We start from the raw sequence: 27,674 nt of genomic DNA, 5'->3' as shown, positions 1-27,674 counted from the left end.
GCTCCTGGCCTGCGGCCGCTCCGGCGCACGCGCGCGGCCTCGCGCAGGGCGGGGAGAGGCGGCAGCCCCCGGCGCCGGGCCCCGAACCTGTCAGACCGGGGGAGCCGGCCTGGAGCTGCGGGCGCGGCAGGCGCGAGGACGGCCCCGCTCCCCGCGCGGCCCCGGCCCGAGCTGTGCGAGTCGGCCCCGCCGAGCCGGCCGGGGGCGGGGAGATGAGCGGCGGCCCCGCGGCAGCGCCCCAGGTAGACTCGCCGCCCCCTCGCGGAGCCCGGGCGCCTCCGGGCCGGCCTGGCGCCCCCGCCGCCGGGGCTTCGGAACTTGTGGGCAGTGTTGGGGCGCCTTTAATTTATAACGTGTTAACGTGTTTCGTTTTGCACAGGATGGGGAGGGACGCGCGGCGGTGCCATCGGGAACTGGCGCTCCGGTGAAGTAGGAGCCGGCGCAGCCGCCGGCCGGCCGCCTGCACCGAGCCTTTCCGTGCCGCGGCGGCTCAGCCTCTGCCATGGCCGGATCCGGCGCGTGGAAGCGCCTCAAATCTCTGCTAAGGAAGGATGATGCGCCGCTGTTTTTAAATGACACCAGCGCCTTTGACTTCTCGGACGAGGTGGGGGACGAGGGGCTTTCTCGGTTTAACAAACTTCGAGTTGTGGTGGCCGATGATGGTTCTGAAATCCCAGAAAGGCCTATTAACGGGGCGCACCCGGCCCTGCAGGCCGACGACGATTCCTTACTGGACCAGGACTTAGCTTTGACCAACAGTCAGCTGAGTTTGAAGGTGGACCCCTGTGACAACTGCAGCAGACAGCGAGAGTTACTGAAGCAGAGAAAGGTGAAAACCAGATTGACCATTGCGGCCGTTCTTTACTTGCTTTTCATGATTGGAGAACTTGTAGGTGAGTTGTGTTGCCAACTCACTTTCCATTTACCTTGTCCCGAGGGTTGTTGTCAAGCTTTAGTTACACATGATTTGAGGTTTAAACTTTCTTTTCAGGAAGTTTGTTATTTATCAAGATACTGATCTCGTGATAGGAAAAGTCCACACGGTTCCAAAGTGCAGATCAACCCAAGTAGGACATAAACTTTCAGAGATAACTTTGACTTTTTCTTCTCGTTCTCCAGACACTGTGACACCTACTGTAAAGTTAAGTACATTAGCTTCATCGTATATCATGTAACTTCCTCTTTAAAAAATTCTGATAAAACACCAGGTTGGTTTTTGCATCATTTAAAATAGTAAGTGATCTAAACGTAGAATCATAAAATTTTACAGTATGAAATGACTTACTGAACACCTGCTCTTCCTTCTTTTTCACACATAAGGAATCTGAGGGCCCAGAGAGTGAAACAAGTTGTGAGGACACTTGGCTTTTTAGTGGAAGAGGCACATCTACAGTCCCAGGCTCCTTACTTTTTTCCTCTACATTTGACTTAAGCGGTCTCTTCTTTGTTAGTATTTCCTTTTGTATTTATATCCAAGAGATTTGCAAAATTAAATATGACCTTTAAAGTTTTTCATTATACTCAGGATCTGAAAGGAACCAGAGGGCTCCCCCGGGGGTTTATGAACTTGGTTTTTTATAGTATTTTTTAGTATTTTTTTTAAGATTTATTTATTTATTTGCCAGAGAGAGCACACAAGCAGGGGGAGGGGCAGAGGCAGAGAGAGAAGCAGGCTCCCCACTGAGCAAGGAGCCCGATGCAGGACTCATCCCAGGACCCTGAGATCATGACCCGAACGGAAGGCAGACGTTTAACGGACTGAGCCACCCAGGCGTCCTGTTTTACCACTTTTTGATAATTCAAGTAATACATTCTCACTAAAAAATATATTCTTAGAGATTAATTTCACAGTCACATTAGTGTAACTGCTAACTTCTCTTAGTGACAGTTTACAAAGTGACATTAAAGCAGGGAGATAAATCTGCCATATTGTTTCTTAATGATTAACCATTACGAGAACAGGTGGCAGTCCAGATTAAGATGCTGGCCAGAGGTTATATATAGGAAAATTATATACATTTCCTACCTCATTTTATACCTCTCCTCCCCAGTGCACACTTCAGCCATGCTGGCCTTCTTTCTCCCTATGACGCACGAAGCTCTTTCCTGTCCATAACGCCTTCAAACTGGCCGGTTCCTCTACCTCAGTGGCTTTCAAACTTTCTTGACCTCACTATAGAAAAAACTACACTTAACATTGTGATCTGGGTAGGCATGCATGCATACATATGTATGTTAAGTACACATACACACATATGTGTGTGAATATATGTATAACTGAAACAAAAGTCTCATTTCTTGTGATGCGTTCTAGTATTTTGTTTTTTCAATTATGGCCCCAGTCCACTTAATTGATTTCGTGTTCCACAGATCAGGGCCTGCAGTTGAAAAACACTGCTTAACCTGGAGTGCCTTTTCCCCAATCTTCTCTTGGCTGGTTTCTTGACATTCGTATCTTACCCCAAAAGATAACTCTGAGAGACCTTTTCTGACTGACTAAAGTAGATATCTCATCTCTCCTGTTCTCTCCCCAACTTTAAAAGCCCTCAGCATCTTGAGATTATCTTGTTTGTATATTCACTTGTTTAATATCTGTCTTCTTCCACTGAAATATAAGCTGCATTCCCAGCATCTACAACAATGACTGGTACAGAATAGACATTCAATAAACTTCTGCTGAATTAATTTTTATTTATTTTTATTTTTTTTATTTATTTTTTTAATTTTTATTTAAAAAAAATTTTTTTTTAAGATTTATTTATTTATTTGAGAGAGCGAGAATGAGAGAGAGAGAGTACATGAGAGGGGGGAGGGTGAGAGGGAGAAGCAGGCTCCTTGCTGAGCAGGGAGCCCGATGCGGGACTCGATCTAGGGACTCCAGGATCATGACCTGAGCTGAAGGCAGTCGCTTAACCAACTGAGCCACCCAGGCGCCCTGAATTAATTTTTATTGTGATAGAGAATTATAAATGCTTAAGCTGTAAAGGAAGTAAAAGTGAAGTTGTGGCCAGGTAAGAAGGCATGGCCTCTACACACTAAGATTCAATGACTTGCCCAAATTCACACAGCTAGAATATCAAGTCACTAAGACTTAGTGATTCTTTTTTTTTTTTTTAAGATTTATTTATTTATTTGAGAGAGTGCGTGCTCATGCACACACACGAGGCGGGGAGCAGAGGGAGAGGAAGAAAAGCAAGACTCCCCACTGAGCAGGAAGCCCTGCGCTTGGCTTTGCAGCTCCATCCCAGGACCCTGGGATCATGACCTAAGCTGAAGGCAGACGCTTAACTGGCTGAGCTACGCAGGCGCCCCAGACTTAGTAATTCTTGAAGTTAATATTTTGTATTTGAAGTTAAAATCATATTAATCACAATTTTCCCCCTTAAAATTAGAGTTTATTTTACCTAAGTAAAAATTATTAAGATAAAATTGTCTTGACATACCATTTTTGAAATCTCTTATTTGGTAAATGTTGTTTTGTGAAAACCACAATAAGTATTTTACTTAAAATACTGACTTTATTTTCAAAGATAAAAATCTTAAATAATACAAAAATACTAATACTTAGGATAAGCATTAACAAATATTCAGGGGCGCCTGGGTGGCTCAAATGGTTAAGCGCCTGCCTTCGGCTCAGGTCATGATCCCAGGGTCCTGGGATCAAGTCCCTCATCGGGCTCCCTGCTCAGCGGGGAGCCTGCTTCTCCCTCTGCCTCTCTCTCTCTCTCTTATGAATAAATAAATAAAATCTTTTTAAAAAATATTCAGAATATTACATAGAATTAAATTGTATATAGTAGAGCATTTATTAAAGTGTATCAAAAGCACTTAGAAATAAGGCATCTTATGTAGAAAGTATGGAGTAATTTAAAAAATGAGGTAATTTAAAGATCTGAAAGAGAAGACTTGATTTTGAATCTTGGCTTTGCCACTAACTTGCTTTGAGACTTTAGATCATTCAGCAAGTATTTTTTGAGTACTTTTACAAAACCTACTATCTGGGGCGCCTGGGTGGCTCAGTTGGTTAAGCGACTGCCTTCGGCTCAGGTCATGATCCTGGGGTGTCAGGATCGAGTCCTGCATTGGGCTCCCTGCTCGGCGAGGAGTCTGCTTCTCCCTCTGACCCTCCCCGCTCTCATGCTCTCTCTCTCTGTCTCGTTCTCTCTCTCAAATAAATAAACTCTTTAAAAAAAAAAAATAAGTAAATAAAACCTACTATCTGAAGCACTTAGTCTAATGGAGGGCACAGATGTTAAACAAATAAGTAAATTTAAAATCCATATGGCCTTAAGTGTTATGAAGCAAAAGAACAAGGTACTATAAGACATAGTAACCCCGTGGGACATAGTTTATGTATGAGCCAGGTACAGTTAAACCAAAAAAAAAAGTGTTATTCAAGCAAAAGGAGTGGAGGAGTTTTCCAAGTGAAGAGAATAGCATGTACAAAAGTCCTAAAAACCTTCAATTCTTTAAAAGGACCTAAAAAGAAGGCAAGTTTCACTGGAATATAATAAGCAAGAGAGAAAGAGGCCAGAGGACCAATCAGGCCGGTTCTGATAGACCATATTATGAGTGTAGTTTTTAATTCTAAGTACAATGAAAAGCCAGTCAAGGCTTTTAAGTGGAGAGTAATATGATGGGATTTATGTTTTTAAAAGAGTATTTTGGCCCTTATGTGGAGATGGATTGGAGGGTGCAAGAATGGAAGCAAGTAAACTATTGCAGAGGTCCAGAAAAGAAACAATTATGGCTTGGACTGGTGTGGATGGAGATTGAGAAATATTCTAGAGGTAACATTAACAAAATTGACTAATGGTTTAGATGTGGGGATTGATTCTGAAGTTTCTCACCTAAGCAACTGAGTGTATGGAATTGTATGTCTTTTATTAGGCAGGGAGAAAATACAGAGCAAGATTTAGGCCTGGGCTCAAGGGTTGTTTTAGACAATGTTCATTATCACATGTATGTAAAATAGCCAGTAAAGATGTCTAGTGAGCTGTTAGATATGAGTCTATAGTTCAGAAGAGAGGTCAAGTCGATAGAGTGTGTAGTGCTATCAGAATGGAAAAAACCACCTACAGAGTCTGTTTTGAGGAACTCCAACTTTAGACGTCAGGCAAAAGACAAACAGGTATTTCAGAATCTAAGAAAATAGAGTATTTCCAAGTGGAAATAAATAAGTTAAAGCTGCTGAGAGGTCTAATGAGATGAGAACTATCCTTTGGATTTAGTAATAGTCATTGATTAACAACTGCATTTTTATTGGGAGTGAAAAAGCTTGAAGAATGAATGTAAACAGACTTCCCAAAAGTACTCAAAGATGGCAAATGAACTCATGTATCTAAATGTACTTTCTCCTGAAGCCTCTCAAACTGAAATAAAGGGATTTTTAAATGTATATATATGTATATAGCCATATATCCATCCACATGTGGGTCTGTGTGTGTCCACATAGATGGGGAAAAGTGGAGACAAGATAATAACAACATAACTTTGGGAAACTAGAAAGGAGATAGATAAAAGAAATAACTGACTTAATAGACCCAAGAAAGCCACCTCCTAAGTAGCAGTTGGGGAAAGCCGAGAATCAACCCAGTTTACACTAATTCGTCAGAAACACCTAGAGAATTTATTAAAACACAAATTGCTGGGTGAGAGCTTCTAATTAAGTAGGTCTGAGATAGGGCCTGAGAATTTGCATTTCTTACAAGTTCACAGGGGATCCTGATACTGGGGACCATACTGAGAACTACTGCTCTTCAGAATCCTAAGTAGGCCCAGAATTGGTTGCACCTGGTACCCCTAGAAGTGTGGGTCAAGAGGAAGACTAAGGAAACTAGTTAAACAGATATAATAATTACATAGTATCCACAGAAATAAGAGATATGTACCTACAAGAATAGACTGCTTTAAAAAAGAAATTCAAGGTAAAGAGCTTTTGAACAATAAAAAACAAAAAAATTTTGAACTCCATAAAAAAGTTATAAGATGAACTAAGGTAATCTCTCAGAGTAGAGCAAAAAGATAGAAATACATAATAGGAGAAAAAACATAAGAAAATTAGTGTATCAATCCAAACTCCAAATAATAGGAATTTGGGGAATAGAGAAAACAGAAGAAAAGAAATTGTCAACAATATAGTTTAAGAAATTTCCCCAGAACTGAAGTGTATACCTTTCCAGATAAAAAGAGTAAACAAAAACCCAGCAAATTGGGTGAAAATAAACCCATACCAAGGTATATGATTGTGAAATTTCAGAATACAGGGAGCACATTGTTATCTATTGCTTTAGGCAGCTGCAGTATTAAACAATTCCCTTGGATTGTTTTTTGACAAACATTCCTCAGGGTTTGCCTAAGACAGATCCTAAGTCAAGTCAAAACAGCCTTGCTAGTGTGCTTTTCCCCAGGGAACTACCAGGCAGATCAAATAATGATAGTTCTTTGGGAATGGGGCTTGTAAGTATCTCTAACCCTCTTTTATCCCTTGCAGTGGCTGCCAGGCTGGTTTTCACCACGATTGTTGCCTGTTGGTTTTCAGGGCTACCATAGAGCGGGAGAGAGGGAGATGGGTCCAAGGCTACAGAATTTTCGATGTTCTTATAAAGATTCAGTTGTTTTCCTTGAATGAATACTATCTGTATCAGCCTTTGGTTAATTTCCAGAGTTCTAAAAAAAAAAGCTGATTTGGACCATTTTTGCCCATGTTCTCATTACTTTCATAGAGGAGATGATTTTCAGAGGTCCTTACTCTGCTATTTTTTTGCTGATGATTATCAACACATGGCTCTTTAAGTTTAGGTTAACTAAAATTAAATAAAATAAATCCCTCAGTTGCATTATCCATATTTCAAATGCTCAAAAGCTACATGTGACTAGTAGCTACTCTACTGGACAGCACAGATAGAACATTTCCATCATCTCTAAGACTCACTGGACAGTACAGCTTTAAGGTATTACCCTTATTTTATAGATAAGGAAACTGAGGCTCAAAAGTATTAAGTAACTTGCTGAGGGAGTCTCAGAGAGTCCAAAACCCTCTTAGCCACCAACTTGTATTTTTCTCAGTGATTTCCAGCTCTTTAATGTCAAGGGAATATTAAAAGTGGCATTTGTATAGAGCACACTGGAGTAAATGGATGTGATTACAAGATCACCAGCTCAGTGACCTGCTGCTCTTGTCTCTGCACACTCATCCCAGAAAGAGGGGAACAACGGCTTCGCACACTTACATGTCATAATACCCTGAACATGAAGTTCATTGTAACAGTGATTCTCAAAGATACCAAGACCAGAAGCATCAGCATCACCTTGGGAACATGTTAAAAATGGAAATTCTCAGGCCTCATCCAGCCCTCTGGAATTAGAAATTCTGGGAGTGGAGCAAGCAATCTGTAGTTTAACAAATCTTCCAGGTGATTCTGATACACATAAAGGTTTGAATATTGTATATTATAAAAAGCTTATTCAATGAATGGTGCTAAGACAATTGGTTAACCATAATAGAACAACATACATATATATACACACACACATACATGTATACAAAATTAATTTTATATATCATATATACATATAATGCCTGGAAAAATTTTATTCTAAATACCACCTTTAATCTCTCTTGAGACACTGCTATCTATACCCAAGGGAATCAGTTATCTTTATCCTTCATTTTGAACTAATGTACATTTAAAAAATTTCTTCAGTTTAATTTTGTGGTCAAACCCTTTCAAACAAGTGAGTATCTATCTTCAGCTTTCTTGTAATACTTAGATACTGTGGTTATTAATTTCACTAATAGTAGGATTAGTAGGTTGAGTAAAAGCTGCAGTACTAAAACACAAAATTTCTTATGTGTTAGAGCCCAGTTTAGTGGTTCTTAATTTTTTTTTTTTTAAGATTTTATTTATTTATTTGAGAGAGAGAGAGAGAGAGCATGAGCTCAAGCAGGGGAAGCAGCAGGGAGCCCGAAAGCAGGGCTGGATCCCAGGACCCTGAGATCATGACCTGAGCCGAAGGCAGACGCTTAACCAACTGAGCCACCCAGGCGCCCCAGTTCTTAATTTTTTTAAGGTCATTGACTCCTCAGAGAATCTGTTCATAGAAATGGACATTTTCACCACAAAAATACACACATATTTAATGTTTTGCATAAAATTTCAGGATATCTTGATTTAATTGTAATAGGATAAAGATTTAGTTCAAAGTTGATGTTTTGTAGGATGTTACATATTTTTGGTTTGCTTATGTTTATTATTTTAATTAACTTATTCCTTCTTCCCTCTCATCCTTACTCCAAGGTGGATATATTGCAAACAGCCTAGCAATCATGACAGATGCGCTTCATATGTTAACTGACCTAAGCGCTATCATACTGACCCTGCTTGCTTTGTGGCTATCTTCAAAATCACCAACCAAAAGATTCACCTTTGGATTCCATCGCTTAGGTAGGTAATTGGTAATTTCTTTTGGTTTATAAAATTTCATAGTAAAACCACAATGAACTATAACTAACCTCTGAGTAACTGAAGTCTTTCTGTTGATAACCTATTTGAATAAAGCAAATGAAAATAGATGAACAAGTTTATTCAGATACATATAGTCCAGGATACATTCAGCCTAGTCAGTGATAAACAGTTTACACATATAAAATTATATGGTAATCATTAATCTTTAAATGTTGTTCCGTATTTCCTGAAGATGTTATCAGAAAAAAGTTTACCGTCAGTTTATTCAACCAGGCAAAATCACATGAGTTTAGGCTAGGCATGAGTTTAGCTTCTTTCTCACACTTCAGGTATTCCAGCCAAAGCTGCTTAGCCCAGATCTTAAGCAATACTATAATATGTTTCACATATACTGTGTGGTTGACCTTCGTTGCTGCCATTGTATCATCATAATTCTGTAAATGCTGATAAAGATTCTTTGCTTGACCAAATTTTAGTCAGTCTCCTGAGCCTTCTCCCAAGCCCATCTGTGTACTTCCTTATAAAATTCTGTTTTAGCAAGAACCCTGCTAAGCCAGTTTAACAGAACCCCACCACTCTCAGTATCTGATGGGTTATCCCCTAGGTGATGTCTCATCGCACTGGCCTGTCTCTAGCAAAAATTCTCTTAAGTCAGTTTTGCCAGAATCTCCCTCACCCCTGATGTTTCCTCTTAGTAATTTTCCGTTCACTGACTCCCACACTGCTCCTTGGCTCTAAATTCCCACTTGCCCATACAGTATTCACAGCTGAACCCAATCTCTCCCCGCCCCTCCGCCCAACGCAGAGTTCTATTGCAGTGGTCCTCTACCTTTCTTGGTAGCTTCCCCCCTTGAATAAAGTCGTCTTTACCATGTGTTGACAAGTGTCATTAAGTTTTTTTCTTTAACAGTATACACATATTTTTATTTTCCTATTTTGAACAAATATTTGAGAGGTTAAAATCATACATGGTTATCCATACAACTCTCTCTGTGTTACTGTGTTTTTAGATTTTTTTACTTATTTTAAAAATATGTATAAAACAGTTATTTGAACTAGTATGTGAAATGCCATATGTCCAGATGTCATTTGCTTAGAATCCAGAAGCTGACATTTAGGTAGCTTTAGCACAACCTGTCTTAAAGAACCAGAATTAACAACTTGCAGTTTAATTTTGTAGAGACACTGAGCTTGGCTAATATATCAGTCAGTTCTTCCCCTTCTTGGTTACTTTTTAGCTTCATCTTAACTCAGCATCTAGGTCTTCTAAAATTTAGTCACTGGGCCTTCTATGTAAAACCCCTTTGTACCTGAAAGGCTATATCCCAAGTCGCTATCCAGATCATCGGGTTGGGAAATTCCCCCACCCCTCAGCCCTGTCCACTGCCTGCTGTACCAGAGAGCTAATGCCCTGAGGTGTGTCTGTGATTTGTTACCCACTGCACAGTGCACCCACTGGTTATCAACATATTACACAGTCATTTGTTACCTGATTGCCTTGGGCTTTTTAAACAACTTCAAGATTATTTTCAAACTTTAATTTCTTGTGATTTAAACACCTTCAATTTAAGATCTAACATTCAAACACAGCATTATGGAATGGGGTTTTTTACCTTCTACCACTGTTTGAAAGAGTGCATTTCATTTTATCCTGCGGCTCTTAACCTTTTAGATTATAGACCCCTTGGAACGCTAATGAAAATAGTGGAATTCTCCTCTCAGAAACATGTAATAACAGAACATAGAAAGTCCTACATATAATGAGAACCCATAATCATGGAAATTCTATTAGATACCAAAGAAATACTTTATCTAGTCACTTCATTTCTTCATAGACAGCAAGCACTGTGAAAAGGTGAGAGAAAATAGAACTGAATGTTCCTATTTATCTCTGCACGTTTCTGTAGAAAGTCAAATATTCCTTTTTCCTTAAAAGTATAAAGTTCACAATTATGGACTAGATACAGCATTTGACTCCTCTCCCCTGAGAGTTCATTCAAATAAAAACAGCAGAGAGAAGCAAGTGATTGGGTCACCAATACTTTACCACCTTACCTTATGTGTTTCTCATACATGTTCATATCCCATTCCCTGCCACCCTGTCTTATGCAAAAGGCAGCATACTGTATACCCAGTTCTAGACCTGGAAGTGTGTGTCTGTGGACGATGGATAGTAATAGTACCATTCCTTACATTTATTTCCTTTTTGTTTGCTTCTAACAGTTTATACATGCCTAATAGCATTTGTCACATTTTTATTAGCTATTTTTATGAAATTGTATTTTGTTCTAGACCATGAATGAAGTAGGGATGGAAACAGATAATATTAAACTCTGTGTGTCTGGCAGTAATAAGTGCAGTACACAAGATTATTAGCTGAACTGTTGCTTATTCAGGCTGAGTAAATAAGGACATGGAAACTGGGAAACAGATCATTTAATATAGCTCATGAACCTCCAATCACTTGTGTTTGGGGTAAATTAAACCAGTTTCCAAACTAGGAATAGGGATATTTTTGAAATTTGGGGACTAAAATATTTGGGACTTGAAAATATTTGTCTGTAATTCTGAAACTGTGATTATATTCACAAACTACACTATAAAAAGTTATCTGATTCATAACATAACGGGCTGGTACAGCCTGATTTCTCGGTCCCTTTGACTAAGTAAGAAATTAGTCAGAAGAGAGTTTCCCCCTGATGTCAGGCAGGAGCAGTCCTATTTGTTTTGGTACTTTCCACTTTTAGAGTTTTGTGAATAAGTTGTCTTTGGTTCAGATCAGAGATCTGCAATTTTACTAGCTATATGACCTTTTAGAGATGATTTAATCTAAGTACAAGGGTTTGTTTTTGTTTTTTTTTGTAAAATATGAATGATAACACTTGCATTGCAGAATTGTAAAGAATACATAAGGTGGTAAGGTCTAAGTACCTGACCTGGTAGATCTGGCCCAGAGTGAATTCCCAATAAAAGCTAGTTCCAATCTTCTTTTCCTTCCCTCTTCCGCCTGCCAGTATATCATCCTGCCCACACTTCTCATATCTCTCAAATGCTCCACACCCCCAAATTACCTGTCTTCCCTCCCTGCTAATCAGAATTCTCTGAGCATAACTTAGTTAGGTAGTAGGAGAAGAAAAGTAAGGTGATTCACCCTGATGATTAAGCAGCAGTTTTTAGAGCTGCACTTTTTAACTCAGGTCTTTGGTAATATATTTTTTTTAAGATTTATTTATTCATTCCAGAGAAAGAAGGGGGGAGGGGCAGAAGGAGAGGGAATCTCAAGCAGATTCCCCACTGAGTGTGGAGCCCCACATGGGGCTCGATCTCTGCACCTGAGCCAAAATCCAGAGCCGGACACTTAAGCGACTGAGCCACCCAGGTACCCCTTTGGTAACATTTTTGGCAATGTAACTAAATTTATTTTAGCAAAAATCATTTAGTGAGGGTGAGAGAAAGGTGTTTTTAGATTTGAGGGGAGGACCAAATAGCTGTCCCAGAAATCTGTTCCATTCTGGTGGTACATTCCTTTCCTTCATGTGAACTCACAGATTGTGTAAAGTCATTCAGGTTTTTCTTTTCTTTTCTTTACTACTTTACAGTGAGCTACAGTGGCAGTTCTTTTGTGGGAAAAGGGGGAGCAGGCTAGGAACCATATATGAGATATTTTTAAATGCCTGGATTCATTTGACTCTGGGTATGTCCTTTTATCCTGGAAGTTAATAAAACTTAGAACTTAATGAAACACACTGTAGCAGAAATCCCACAGATCCTTAGGAAGAACAGCATTATTTCCCAAAGGGGAACTGCTATTCTCAAGAGAACAGTGCTATCCCCTTGCTTTCTACTTTTATCCTTCTCTGTGGATTATGAGCTTAATTGACTTTTATTTATAAGGCTTTTGTTCGAGTTCTTGGGCTGAAGAAGCTGCAAGGATAAGATTAAGATGGAGATTCTATCTTGTATCTTACCATGTAAAAGGACTTAGTAAGAGTTGTTTGTATTTGAAATAAAAAAGCAGGATTTACATTTTGGCAATGCAAATCATCGGCCTAGGTTAATGGCAAAGCGACAGTGCAGGAGGCTTGTAGCAGAGTGTAGTTCCACTCGGCAAAGACCTTGGCAGATGTGGCTAGATGATGGTTCTACTACAGTAGATTTGTGATTTGTTACCCACTGCGCAGTGCTAATTCTCTGTCGTTTGCTGTTTCATTCCCTGATGCTAAAGGAGCAGAAAGTATTCAGCTAAAAAATCTCTTTCCCTATACATGCAGCCAAAAAAACAAAATCTCTTCTCCCTGGTTAGTGATTCATTTTAACAACGTCCTCCCACCCCTGACGACGGCTATGCCGATTAATGATTCATATCTTAGGGAGAATTCATATCACCTGAACATGTGGAAAAGAATAGGTACCTCCTAGAAATTGGAGTTTTTGCTGAGGCAGAAGGAAGACGTGAGTGAGGTGGTCCATGTTGGGCCAAAAGTCAGTTTGAGAGTGCTGGGCACCTTGGGTATGGGGTAGAGGGAGTGGTGAGAAGGCAGGAAACAGATTATTTAGAATAGGAACTGAAAGGATCCAAAGACTGCTTTGCAGTTTAGCGTGGTATTCCAGTGGCAACAGTAGGCCACTGAAAAATGCTCTGTGATGTCTTTAGCCTGAGTGTAGTAGGGTTGTCTGTGGTTTGAGTTGACATACAAATACAGGGCGCCTGGGTGGCTCAGTTGGTTAAGCGACTGCCTTCGGCTCGGGTCTTGATCCTGGAGTCCTGGGATCGAGTCCCACGTCGGGCTCCCTGCTCAGCGGGGAGTCTGCTTCTCCCTCTGACCCTCCCCCCTCTCATGTGGTCTCTCTCTCTCATTCTCTCTCTCTCAAATAAATAAATAAAATCTTTAAAAAAAAAAAAATACAAATACAAATTTGGAAATCCTAACTGATTTTCCTTCTCTTTCCTTCCTATCTTTTATTGAAGAAGGTAAAAAAGAGAAATAACATAAAAGGAAGTACAGGAGAGAATACCGTCTCCACTCTCCTTCCCTGTTCATTTTTTTAAACCTCTGAAACCTGTCTTTAGATGTTTGCTATAGTTTTTTGGGGCAATAGACTAGCGTTATGGAATTTAAAGGAAATACACTCATTATTGGCAACAGAGCATTAGCAAAGTTAACAGTTATGATAGGCCAGTACATTTAGGCAGCACTCATGAAATAAAAAATATGCTTGGGTTGAGTGTGGTTTACATAATTGAAGCAAATTGTTATTCATTCACTGAATAGGTGCTCAGTAGTTACCTGTTGACTGAATGAGTAATAGTATAGGTTGGAGAGATAGGCAGTAAATATGTACACAAATACAACATAATTATAAGTTATATTAAATGCTAGGAAGCAAAAGAATAAGGTACTATAAGAAGAGTAACAGGAGGACAGAGAAGGACTCGGTGTTTTTCATATAAATCTTGAAAACGTCTAGTTTTGGAAATTCATAGATGTGTTAAAATATGCAATAAACATTTTTCACATTTTATAGTACTATCAAAACTTGACAGTCATCTGTATTTTCTCCCATTTGATATTTTTTCTTACCATTTGTTAGCCATTCAAACCAAAACTGCTTATTCTCTGTATGTGAAATTCAGGGTATATTTTGGCCTTAATAGATCATTGACCATAAACATTTGTTTATATTTCAGCTGAATGAAAAGACCTAAGTGATGTTATAATAAAAAACACATATTCACTCATCTTGTTCTCTCATCCAGTGTGACAGTTCAGTCAAATGAATGATTTAATTATTTGTGCGTAAAGTAGCAAAATATGTTGGAACTACTATGATAATAGATTTTCTAGAATTTCCATAAAAATCTCTTTCAAGAGTTTTTCATTTATGATAAATTTCCATTTATAGTCAAGTTTACCTAAAGTTCCTGGGGTAGTAATGTTCATGGAAATCTGGGGTTTCAATTGTGAAAGTTCTGGGTCTCCTTTCAAAAATGAAAAATCCATATGTCATGTACGCCTTTGTGTTGAAAAACTTTATTGTGACTGGAGACTAACCCAGAGCAAGAATGAGAAGACTGGAGAAGTCATAATTTGGTTGTTGATGGAAACCTTTCCTCTCTCTTAAATGTTGGGAGGAAAAAATCTTGCCTATGTTTATCTACATTCCATCATGTTAAAATATACTATGAAAGAGGCACCTGGGTGCTCAGGTGGTTAAGCATCCGACTCTTGATTTCAGCTCAGGTCACAATCTCAGGGCTGTGAGATCGAGCCCCGCATCAGGCTCTGCACTGGGTGTGGGTCCTCTCTCTCTCCCTCTGTCCCTCCCCGAACCCCCCCATCCCTCCCTCTCTTAAAAAAAAAAAAAAAAAACTATGAAAAAAATTGCAAATGCTAATTCGTCCTATTCATGACATTTCACCAGTTGAATTTATTCACAGTGAAAGAGCTTTTATCAAAATAAATGATCGTATTACTACTACTAGGATTTTTAGCTATATAGTATTATCTGTGTTTTATACTTCTCGGTTATAAATCTCAGCCCTAAAAATCTTAAATTTTTTTTCTTTTTGCATTTATCAGTATTCTGTCTACAAGACATTTTGACAGGTGATTAGAATAAAAAATAAAAGTTGAATGTCTTTGCTTTTCACCAAGGGAATGAGACATGACACATTCTTCATTAATTGCTGGAAAAGGCATATCTTTGATAGCAGCATCCTAATATGTCGTTTAGCAGTTTCTAGGAATCAGCTGAATTCCATTACTCTTAACTGTGGGCAGACGCTGGGATCCCTTTTATGCTACTCACGTGGGTGAAAACTGGTGTGGAAAAGTGAGTGTTCATCTGTAGGCTGCAGGAGCCTAGTGGGCCTTCTAAGTGTGGGGATCCTCCCTGCCAAGGATCTCTGTTCATGCTTTAGTTCGACTTTCATTTAACTTTATTTTGAAGTAAAATAAATTTTATTTCATTGGTTGTGCCTTGTATAAAAGTTCACAAAAAGGTGATTTTAAGTGTTTGGGAAAATTATCACTGGGATATGGAGTTGCCAGCTTTAGTGTGTGGTCTGCGCATGCACACACACACTCTTGCAGGACTCCCAATATGTCTGAAATATTGCATGGGATATACTTATCCTAAAATATTATTTATCTGAAATGCAAATTTAACTAGACATCCAGTATTTTATCTGGCGTACCTACTAGTGTAACTTACCACTTATCATCCAAACCAGGACACTTTTGAGAGTGAAGTGGGGCATTTTTAATAATTATGCCAGGACAGCAGACATAAATTGGGACTATCCCAGGAAAACTGTATTGTCAACCTAATTATAGGGGGTTTTGAAAGAATTTTTAATTATTGGTTTTAGATTTTCGTAAGCAATCACAACTTTGTCATTAACTTGTATAGTTATGAATTTTTATAAGAGTATTGCTTTATAATTTTATATTAACAATTTGATTAAGTCATCTTAAAAACTATGGCCTAATTGGTAGCTTCAACCTTGACTACATGATAAAGTTCTCTTTTTCGGGCGGGGTGTGTGGAGGGGAAGAGTTTGAGAAGAATTGGTATTTTTTAAGTAAATTTTACCCCCAACGTAGGGCTCGAACTCACAACCCCCAGATCAAGAGTTGCATGCTCTACTGTCTGAGCCAGCCAGTTGCCCCAGAATTGGTATATGTTAAATACCAATTTTATTTATTTTTTTAAGATTTTATTTATTTATTTGACAGAGAGAGACACAGTGAGAGAGGGAACACAAGCAGGGGGGAGTGGGAGAGGGAGAAGCAGGCTTCCCGTGGAGCAGGGAGCCTGATGTGGGGCTCAATCCCAGGAGCCTGGGATCATGACCCGAGCGGAAGGCAGACGCTTAATGACTGAGCCGCCCAGGCAACCCTGTTAAATACCAATTTTAAAGAGAAAGTTCTCTTACTTTGTGAGTAAAATGAAGCACTGCTAGTACATGAAATTTACAGTTTAAAAATAATTTAGTTATTTTTTTAATAAGTGTGTACTTTACCATCAGCAGTTATAATTTAAGACGAGAAATTCTATGCATTTTCTGTCTTGTATTTGGCTTAATTCTTCTCTTCTAACCAATCTACTTATTGTTTTTTGGGATTTAGTAAATAACCTATTATTCACATTTAGCTTACCCTTAATTGTATAGCCTTTTATCATCTCCCCTTGCTCAACCTAACTAACCTCATTCAGCAAATCCATCCATAAATATTTGCTACATGACAACCACTCGGCTGAATGTCACAGAAAATGTGATGTGGAATGGAACTGGTCCTGTCCTCAAGCTGCTGAGAATCTGCACTTGATGTGGTAGTCTCTCCACAGCTTTGTGTATTTCAGAGTGTCTTTCTCGGTCTTCTTCAGCCGCATGTGTCTTTTGAAGTGTGATGATTAGTATATCAGAAATAGGCGTACCATGGTTTTTTTTTGTTTTGTTTTTGTACCATGGTTTTGAATACAAAAACCATGGTTTTGTATGTTGTGTTATCCCAACATTTGTTCTGCTAATGCACAGGATTTTATTGGAGTTTAGCTACATTACTGAGATGTGTTCAGGAAACAGCTTATAACTGCTAGATAACTTTCCTCTGTTGTAATTTATGCACCAGAATAAAAATGTATCAAAGTTCAATATATTTGAACTGCCTGGAACCTTTGAGCAGTGACTTGACTCAGATAACAGTTTCCCAGATTGTTTTACCTTTAACAAGATCAGTGTCTGGTTTCTCTAAAGGAAAAGTTTTCTTTAAAAGTATTTTCTTGCTTTTATTATTTTGAGTGTCAGTAGTTGTTTTATATTATAATGTTAGTTATTTAAAAATGTAAGTACTTCTCATTGCCCTATTGTGTTATCTTGAAAAGATACAAGATTATCTCTACTGTATACTCACATGGTAAAAGTTCACATGATATAAAAGCATATATAGTGCAGTCGTCCCTGTCTCCCAGCCACCCATTTTCTTCATAACCAGTTTTTTTATCAGTATTTTGTATGTCCTTTCAGAGATTGCATGTACAGATATTATTTATGTATTCTCTTTTTTCTTCTCACAAATAGTAACATACCATACACACTTTGCTTTTTTCACATTACATTGTATCTTGGAGATTACTCCTTATCAGAACATAAAAAGCTATATCCTTTTTTAACAGCTGCATAGTATTCCGTGTTATAGGGCCCTTACTAATCACTTTTTTATTGATTTCAGTTGTTTGCCATTATATACAGTGCTTGATGAATAACTTCATAACACCTCATTTTGCATATGTGTAGCTCAGTTAACATGAAGGTGTATATCATTCCAAGAAGAAGAATTTCTGGGTCAAAGTGCATTCATGAATACTTGCATGCCTTATTATTTTTCTTTAGCCTAAAAGTAATAATGTGTTTGTGGTAAAACTTAAAACATTTCAAACATTACCAAAAAGAATAAAATGAAAACTAAGTTTCCCAAGCTCCTAGTCCCACTTCCCAGATGTAACACTTTCTTGTCTTTCTTGTGATTATCAATTTGCCTGATTTTTTTTTCTTTTTTTTAACATAAATGGCTTTATGATATTCCACTATATGTATATATCATACTTTATCCATTAAGTTCCTCATTGGTGGACATTTAAGCTCTCTCCAGATATTTTTTGATACTAGTGAAGTTACAGTGAAAAACCTTGTAGGTATATCTTTGCATGTATATCATGTGTTCTATTGAATAGATTCCTAGAATGAAGGAATACATGCATTTAAAATTTTGCTTCATTTTACTAACTGCTCTCCAAAAAGATAGTTCCACTTGATACTTCCACTAGTATATCCTTGCTAACTGTGGCTATCATCAAACTTTTTAATATTTACCAATTTAGTAAGGGATAAAAAACAATTATATTCTTATTTGAATTTCTTGTATTATGATTGATTTTGATAAATTGGTTGTTTCTGTTAATTTTCTGTGTATTAGTATTTGTGTCCTTTATCCATTTTTGTTATACATTCTTCACTTTGTTATTGATTTGTAAGTGTACTTTTCTACTGGGAAATTAGTCTGTGATCATGTACGTTACAAATAATTTTTTTCAGTTTTTCATTTTTTACCATGTATGTGGTCTGTTAAATATACACAGTTTGACCTTAAAGAGATGAGGGGAAAGTGGGGAGTGGTGAGAATGAATTGGTGGAGAATCCAGAGCAAACTACTAAACACTTTTTAAATAAGGAAAATAACATGACAGAAATGATACAGTGTTTTCATCTCTTCAGAGGAAAGATATAAATAAAATATTGTACAATATTTAATTTGTATGAAGTGTAATAGTCATGCTACAGATATATTTGTTGTTTATATTTTTCCCTCCAGAGGTTTTATCAGCTATGATTAGTGTGCTGTTGGTGTATATACTTATGGGATTCCTCCTATATGAAGCTGTCCAAAGAACTATCCATATGAAATACGAAATAAATGGAGATATAATGCTCATCACTGCAGCAGTTGGAGTTGCTGTTAATGTAATGTAAGCTCTATTTAAAAAAAAAATTTAATAGCTTTATTTTTTAGAATAGTTACAGGTTCACAGCAAAATTGAGCGGAAGGTGCAGAGATTTCCCATGTACCCGCTGCCTTCATACATGCATAGCTTCCCCCATTAAGAACATCTTCCATCAGAGTGGTACGTTTGTTACAGTTGATGAACCAGCATTAACACATTACCACACAGCATCCCTAGTTTACATCCGTATGTAATTCTCTTGGTGTTGTATATTCTATGGGTTTGGACAATTTTATAATGGCATGTACATACCATTATGGTATCATATGCTCTATATTATTTTCACATTAATATTTTTAAGTTCTGTGAACTTAGAGTCTATTATACCATGCATTCAGTAATGTGCAGTGGTATTTTTATGTATTTTTAAATTATATGGCATATTAATTTTTCTTATGTTAATAAAACACTGATGGAATTATAAATTTCTCATTTGCTCAGTTATACTGAAATTTGACAAATAATTTGGAACGTAAATGGGACAAAGTTTTTTTTTAACTTTTATATTAACAAGATTTTTTTTAAACTATAAACTTTTTCCCTGAAAGCTATGAAATTTTTAGGTTATATACTTATTTGGACCAGTAGTCAGAAAACTTTTCTGTAAAGGTCCAGATAATAACTATTTTAGGCTTTGAGAGCCTGGCAGTTTCTGTCACAACTGCTCAACTCTGCGGTTAGACAACAAAAGCAGCCACATTTAGTATGTAAACAGATGAGTACAGCTGTGTCCCAATAAAACTTTATTTACAAAAACAGGCAGTGGGCCACCTATGGTTTACAGACCATGGTTTGCCAATCCCTGCCCTACTGGCTTCTGTTCCTAATTAAAATATAATCAAAGTCCTTACCATGGCCTTTTTAATAAGATCCTGTGTGCCTCTCTAACTCATACCTTAGCATTCTTGCTCAATCTATTTATTTATTTATTTAAAGATTTTATTTATTTATTTATTTGTCAGAGAGAGAGAGCGAACACAAGCAGGGGGAATAGCAGGCAGAGGGAGAAGCAGGCTCCCTGATGAGCAAGGAGCCCTACGTGGGGCTCCATCCCAGGACCCTGGGATCATGACCTGAGCCGAAGGCAGACACTTAACTGAGCCACCCAGGCGTCCCTTCTTGCTCACTTTAGTCTCGCCACAACAACTGTCCTGCTTTTTTGAAACACATAGAGCACATTTTCTTCTAAGGGCCTTTGCCCTGGTATTCCTGCTACTTAGCACACCCTTTCACCACCACAAGCTGCTTCCTGACTTGATCCAGGTTTCTGCCCAGAAGGACTCTCAGACCTTCTCTGACAGACTGCACTGCCCCAGCACTCTCCATCCTCTCGTGGTGTTTTACTTCTCTTCAAACCATTTGCATTGCCTGGCAGTATATTATGTATTTCTTTGTTTACTTCTCTGCCTTCTGTACTAGAACATAAGCTCCATGGGGATAGGGATATGTCTGTCTTATTCACTGTTTTGACCCCAATACCTAGAACAGTACCTGATATATAATAGGTGCTCATATATATATTAAATGAATGAGTTCCATGTTGCCTCATTAATGTCTGATTTGTAACAAATATTTTTATCAACAATACTAGGAAGAATAATAATGTTTTCTTTTATTTTGACAGAATGGGGTTTCTGTTGAACCAGTCTGGTCACCACTCCCATTCCCACTCCCTGCCTTCAAATTCTCCTACCACAGGTTCTGGCTGTCGGCACAACCATGGGCAGGACAGCCTGGCGGTGAGAGCTGCATTTGTACATGCCTTGGGGGACTTGGTGCAGAGTGTTGGTGTACTAATAGCTGCATACATCATAAGATTCAAGGTAATAGGATTGCTGGTTTTTCTATTTTAAAATATATTTAATTTCAATATTAAAAATATTAAGGTAATTGTCTTTTATCAATATACTGGATATCAAAGCCAGCCTTACTCATTTTGCATTTAGGTAGGCTTCATCGAGCCATCAGTATAGCTCTTTTGCTAGCAGTAAACATGATAGTGTCATTTCACAGAGTTAACTTGTCTGTAGCTGGCTTCTAGACTGCCTTCACTAGGGAACTCAATTTTAAGCCATGTCACTGAACTGCTAGGTACCAGAATGTACACTGGACTAGAAATCCAGAGATTTGGGTTCTAGTCTTGGCTCTGCCATTAATGCTTTGATTCTGAGCAAGTCCCTCCTCTTTTATATGAGAGGCTTAGACCAAATATGTGGCTGCTAAAATTCCTTCCAGCTCTCATATTCTATGGTTCTGGGTGGAAGATTTAGGGAAGGCACAGAGGAAAACAATAGAACAAATGATTAAACTTCTGGAATTAGGTCTTACAAGGAAAGGCAAAAAAAAAAAAAAATTTTTTTTTTTTTTTTTTTTTTAACAATCTAGGAAAGACTGAAGATGTTTCTCAATTGCAGTATCCAAAAATAAAGGTATTCTTCAGTCCTGGTATAGAAGGCTAAAGAACAGGGGCAGAGTATGGCTTGCTTTGCTTTACAGTCTGTTTTATGTTGGTCTGTATTTAATCACACAGTTTTGTTCTGTCACCTTTCAGCCAGAATACAAGATTGCTGATCCCATCTGTACATATGTATTTTCATTACTTGTGGCTTTTACAACATTTCGCATCATATGGGACACAATAGTTATAATACTAGAAGGTAAGATCTCACTATAATATCCCCACTGTGAGTTTATTACCTCCCTCAATCAGATTGACGGTGGGGGGCACTCTAGAGTAAGAGTCATGTCTTTCTCTTTACTGATGCGCATTAGGCTATAGTTACACGACTTTATGTGTATGTAGCATATAAGAATTGATGTACTCTTCCCTCTGTTACCCATTTGATCCTTATAATAGCTAAGAAAAGTAGGTAAGGTGGACATTATCCCCATTTACCAATGAGGAAATTGAGCTTCAGAGGGGTAACATAACTTGCTTACTTAAGGTAATGCTGCTAATAAACTGTAGAGCTGGGACAAAAATACAACTCTTTTGATTCTTGATATAATTATGTTTAGTGGCTTATTAATTCCTTAATTCCCATTTAACTTGATACTTTGTTATATTTTCAACATGCCTACTTACTGATATTATGTCTAAGTATGTAAGTTCTCAACAGCAGGTTCGTCATCACTGGATGGTCCCCCTTTTTTTTTTTCCTTTTTTTGTGTATCCTAGCTTATTTGTTAAATGAAGTATTCAGGTTTGATATTTCTTTTAGCGAGAGTGAACATTTTAAAAATTATTAACCTCTTATACATATCTTGCTTTATGTGTGCATGGTTTATCTTAAAGTATTAAGATATTTTAAAGTGTCCATTTAAACTGAATTTGATAAAGCCATTTGGTTTCTTTGGGGAAAAAAAAAAGCTCTATCAGTTATGTATAACTTTCTTCCCCAAAATAAGCTTTACTTGTAAATGATATATTCTGAACTAATAGGTGTACCAAGCCATTTGAATGTAGACTATATCAAAGAAGCCTTGATGAAAATAGAAGATGTATATTCCGTGGAAGATTTAAATATCTGGTCTCTTACTTCAGGAAAACCTACTGCCATCGTACACATACAGCTAAGTATGTTGCTGATAGCAAATGCTGGGGTTGATGGACTTTCTCTTTAGAATTAAACATCTGTGCTTATAATTAAGCAGGAAGACTTTTCTGCTGGAAAGATTTGCTTTAAGGGAGGGGTCAGGCTTTTCAAAAGGTGTGTTGCAGATCAGTAACAGCAGAGCAATAATTTTCGATCTCTGAGATCTTTCTGAGAGAGAGAGCAAGCGAGCACAACAGGGAGGGACAGACGGAGAAGCAGTCTCCCCGCTGAGCAGGGAGCTCAACACAGGACTCAATCCCAGGACCCCGGGATCATGACCTGAGCCGAAGGCAGATGCTTAACCGACTGAGCCACCCAGGCGCCCCTAAGATGAGACATTGCAAATTGATTTTTGCCTTCAGATTAAGGCATGAAGTATATTTACCATGCTTTTCCTATGTAAGAAAAGCTAGACCTGTTTTTATTTCCTAAAGTCATTTCACAGATTGATGCTTTTTATTTATCAAAATAATATGTATATGGGTTTATTAAAAAAAAAAAAAACAGGCAAAAGATTTGTAATTGATGTCTAGTATTCTTTCTCTACCTGCGAGTGGACTGGAGGGATTGGAATAATGAGAAGCCATCCTGGCTTTGGAAACTGGCGTACTTCTCTAACAGAGTAGCTTCAAGGGGGAGAAATCAAACGAATAAGAATAGGTTCACTGTATATTGTTATTCCCCTGTGTCATTGTAACTGTGTACAATGAATAGTAATAGTATTTTCTTGACATTGCAGTTCCTGGAAGTTCATCTAAATGGGAGGAAGTACAGTCCAAAGCAAAGCATGTATTATTGAACACATTTGGCATGTATAAATGCACTGTTCAGCTTCAGAGTTACAGGCAAGAAGTGGACAGAACTTGTGCACATTGTCAGAGTTCCAGTCCTTAACTTGATACGTTTTGGGGACTACTGCCTTATTCATCCTGCAGTCACAGAGCTGAGGGCAGTAAATGCGCACATCTGCCTGAGGAAATGGACTCCCTACCAGCTGTGTCCACATCAAGCAGGGTCCCTCAGAACAGTCACTCCAGCCGGACAGCGCTAGTTTCTGTTTAATGGTAAGATGAGACTTCACCCTGATTGTCAGATGAAGGTGTTTCCAAAACGCTATTCAGAGAGTAAGATGTGACTCCACGGATACCTCAAAGAAGACAATCCAAGACCACACTGCATTAATTATGACAAAGTACATGTCTTAAAAGAAGCATCAAGAATTCAGTATTTGCATTTAAAAATCCTTTTTAAAGACCATTTTTTATCAAGCCAGTGCTGGAAAACTGAATTTTTTTTATTATGTAATCTTGACATCCGGCTTCTGAAATTTGACACCCAGCTCTCTTTTTACAGAAATTATTTCTCAGCAGATTTCAGAGAGTACTAGCCATTATCCAGAGAGTGGAATAAGCATGTATTCCCACATTTCAGAAATGTTTTATTTCACAAATAACTTAGTTATTATTATAGTTATACTTTATAAACAGTTTTTTCCAGATGTTATGGGGTTTTGCATCTCAGAGTTAACATTTTGGGTTATTTGTAATCTTAATCAGAACCAAATCTTTACATATTGTGATCACTGTCATTAGGATTATTTAGGAAGTATTTTCAATACTATTCTGAATGGCAGAAGTTCATCTTAAACTCAAGTTACAATATGATAATGTAAAACAAAATATAGGAGTAAGGATGGAGTGTGGAATGTCAGATTTAAGTCTTCCTGAAATCATTTTTATTGTTCATGGAATTATCTTTACTTAAGAATAGGAGGAGACTGCAAAATGTAAACAGTGGTCCTCTGTCCTTTCAAGAACTAGAAGTTTGCTTGGTACCTTGCTTCCGGCCTCCTTACCAGTTAGTCAGTTTGGGGCCTTTCTGGGTAAAACTCTGGAGGACTAAGGGTCAGTTTATAATGCCCATCTTTCACATGTGGATTAACCACATTCCTCCAGAGAGATTTTCTGTTTGATGATATGGGTTAGGGATTCTCCAGGGACTCCAGAAACCCTAAGATATAATTTTGAGGTTTTCCAATAATACCACAGCAGAAATGCCCAGAGATAGGGAGAAGACATTGCTCTGGAAAAAAAGAAAGAAAGAAAGAAAGTCGAGGGTTTTTGACCTAGTGTTTGTGTTTTTCAAAGCACAGGAATAGGGATGGACATTCAGTCAGTCTGTGGTGTGGGGAGGCTAACCATGAAACTTTCCAAACTGAATGCAACCTAATTGGTAACAGTTGTGTTAAAGAGGCAGCTGTGACTATTCATGTTCCATTTTGCAACTGTTGGTTTTGAGATTATCTTTATGCACTTCAGGAGTCCGTTTTCACAGGGACAGTTTCTTAACCAAGAATGGCTATGGTTCTTTGGGTTCGCAGAGACTCAAGAGTAGAGTACAGTGTACTGGACAGACAGGTTATGAATTGAAAGCCTACATAAACATGGCTTATAAATATCAAAGAAGGATAGGAAACAGATTTCCTCTTTCTACCAAGTACTTCACTGTAAGTAAACTGAAGATAAAATCTGAATTTACCTGAAAGATGATTATGAGTTGATGGTATCCCCCAAAAAAGGGTTGATGAGGGTTAATGGTATTGAATAAAATCCAGTAAGTATTTACTGAATTGAATTGAAAATTAACTTTAGGGGATTCTTACTGTGGATCCATTTAAAATAATGATTTGAATTTTTCAAAAATTTGGGTGGTATATAAACTGTTTAAACCAAAATTCTCATAAATATGGAAGGCAAATAAGAATAAATGAGAAGCATTTCAGTGGACATCTGGACATTTATGGACTTTGGGGTGCCTAGCAAGAGAAAGGAAAAGAATATCCATTATATGCTAAGGGATTTTCCCATATTTGTAGTTGTTTCCCATGTCCACGGAGCTTGTTTCTTGTAAACTTCCCTTTATCTTAAATAGGTATATCTTACTTTTCATATCAACCTATTTCTTGAAAAGTTACTTGATAAAACAGTCTAAAATCCATTCGAGGATTGAAAAGGAGCCTTTTGTAAAATGCAGAAACACTGAAAACTTCTGTGAATCTTAATGACTGTGTTCTATTGAAAGTGAGGTACACATGAAGTTTCCTGTCTTTGTCTTTTGTAGCAAGGATTACAGATTTTGTACTTTACTGGGTCTGTGAGACTGAGAATTGATAGATTTCCCTTTTTGTAACTTGACAAAACCCACAAAGGAGTGTGTGAATTTAGCAGATACGACCAGGGGACCAGGGAGTGGTCTGCCTCTGATAAGGAGCCTTGGGTCTGTCCCTCACCTGCCGAGCTGCAACCCCAAGTTACACCCCTCAGCCAGCCCTCATAGGAAGAGTTCACCATCCTGTGACAAGCGGTGGCGAATTGTGGATAAACACCTAGCATGGTTAATTTTGCACTGGGAGAACAGATCACAGCATAAAAACTAGGCAGTTTCTTCAGTGTGATGTATTTTAATTAACATTTGCAAATAATCAGAGTTACTTGTGTACATAAAACCCGTGTTTCACAACTCTGACCAGAGGGCAGGGTTTTGATTTTAGAGAAAGACCTATTTTTCATTAACGATCATGCTGCCTTAGAAATCTAATGTGAGGAATACAGTTGAATAAGGCATCTCTCAGAGGGCTTTGAAATGAAGAACCACAAGCAAATGGAATTCCCACATACACTTTATATTAGAGCTGTGCCTTGTGTAACGTGAGCCCAGGTTTTCGCAGCTTGCAGCTCCCATCAGTATTGTTTGCCAAATCACAGGATCTCTTATTTTACTGTTTTCTTTTCAGATTTTGGTACTTTATTTGCATTTTCTAAAATTAAGTTTCCTGCTCTTGAAAGTCTCAGTGTTCTGGTTCTGTCTCTTGAACTCAAGTGTCTTCACTGACAGTGTTTGTCTTTAGTAGAATTTTCCCAGAATAGACACAGGCGAGATTAGATACATGAGCTTTCCGTTCATTTTAATGTGAGGAAAACCATCTTTCAGAAACAAAGCACCACTTATAAATGTATTTCTAGGTGAGGAAGAACGTTTTTTTTTTTAACAGCTGCTTGTCCTGATCCAAATTTCTCTGCACACTGAACTTTACAGAATAAGTATGATAGCAATAGACTACACTGTACAACCATGAGTGAAGATCATTTCTAGTAAGACTCTGGGTTTTGTTTCTCAAACAACTACTCATTACTTTAGAAAAGATAGTCATTCACTTCTGAAACAAGCACAATTAGCTAAATTTCTTTTCTTTTTCTTTTTTATTATTTTTAGTAGGCTCCACGCTGAGCTTAAACCCACGACCCTGAGATCAAGACCTGAAGTGAGATCAAGTCGGTTGCTTAACCGACTGAGTCCCCCAGGCCCCCCTACATTTTCCTTTTATGAATTTATATAAATTGGTTCACCATGATGAATAGTGTGTTCTTACAGAATTTGAACCCCTTTGGAATAAGGTTTTAGGCAATTTTGCTGTTGACTCTAGCTTACATATAGTAAATTTAAAGTTATAGAATGTGTTAATAGATATAAGATTAGTTCATTTGGCTCAGTTTGTCTTGGAACCAAGCTTAGCTCATGAGCCAGCTGGGTATTAGTCACAAATGAGTAGTGACACCTTGCTATATATGCTGTGTTGAGGGGGGACAAGTCAGACTTCCAAAGGATTGAAGTTTTATTTCTAACTACAGATCTGTCATGTGCATCTTGCCAGACAGGACATCCGACTTACAGCTCACCAATCAGGGATATTTTTTGTGATGTTGGTAGGAACCTGCAAATTAGAAGAAATTGTCGTGGGGGAGTTCCTCAGTATGGAATTGTGTATGTGCATGCAGGTCATCCTGTCACTGATTTCTCGCTTACAGAGGGTTCACGCTGTTCTTCTAATCATATTGTGAGGACCAACGAACATTTTCTGATTTTTGGTAAGACTGAAAAACATTTATGGAGACTTTCCCAATTAAATCTATGACAGTGTCAAAATAATGTAATTAAGTATATCCTGAAGTAACTGCAACGCAAAATTGAAATGGCCAGTAGTATG

At 38.0% G+C, this 27,674-nt stretch overlaps 1 protein-coding gene across 3 annotated transcripts; it reads left to right on the top strand.

Moving 5' to 3' along the window:
- Positions 1-485: 485 nt before the first annotated feature.
- Positions 486-26,939, top strand: SLC30A4 (solute carrier family 30 member 4). Of its 3 annotated transcripts, none has more exons than XM_021695534.2 (7): positions 486-893; positions 8,301-8,447; positions 18,845-18,998; positions 20,659-20,773; positions 21,586-21,691; positions 22,477-22,611; positions 23,370-26,939. In XM_021695534.2, the coding sequence occupies exons 1-7, from the start codon at positions 503-505 to the stop codon at positions 23,522-23,524; spliced, it is 1,203 nt and encodes a 400-aa protein (XP_021551209.1). In that variant the 5' UTR covers positions 486-502; the 3' UTR covers positions 23,525-26,939. The 3 variants fall into 3 exon arrangements, with proteins under 3 accessions (XP_021551209.1, XP_021551208.1, XP_044774083.1); XM_021695533.2 differs by having other exon boundaries at positions 20,659-20,857; XM_044918148.1 differs by lacking the exons at positions 22,477-22,611; positions 23,370-26,939 and having other exon boundaries at positions 20,733-20,857; positions 21,586-21,680.
- The last annotated feature ends 735 nt before the right edge of the window (positions 26,940-27,674 follow it).

This window comes from Neomonachus schauinslandi, chromosome 9 (genome assembly GCF_002201575.2).
Source record: "Neomonachus schauinslandi chromosome 9, ASM220157v2, whole genome shotgun sequence".
Lineage (NCBI taxonomy): Eukaryota > Metazoa > Chordata > Mammalia > Carnivora > Phocidae > Neomonachus > Neomonachus schauinslandi.
Note: the sequence above shows the minus strand (reverse complement) of the source record. Positions and strands in the feature narration are given on the sequence as shown.

What these genes read in the sequence shown, in the direction of transcription:
- SLC30A4 (XM_021695533.2), top strand. Translation starts at nt 503, where the DNA reads ATGGCCGGATCCGGCGCGTGGAAGCGCCTCAAATCTCTGCTAAGGAAG. An exon ending in CATGATTGGAGAACTTGTAG is followed by an intron (nt 894 to 8,300) that starts GTGAGTTGTGTT and finishes CCTTACTCCAAG; the next exon opens with GTGGATATATTGCAAACAGC. An exon ending in CATACATCATAAGATTCAAG is followed by an intron (nt 20,858 to 21,585) that starts GTAATAGGATTG and finishes GTCACCTTTCAG; the next exon opens with CCAGAATACAAGATTGCTGA.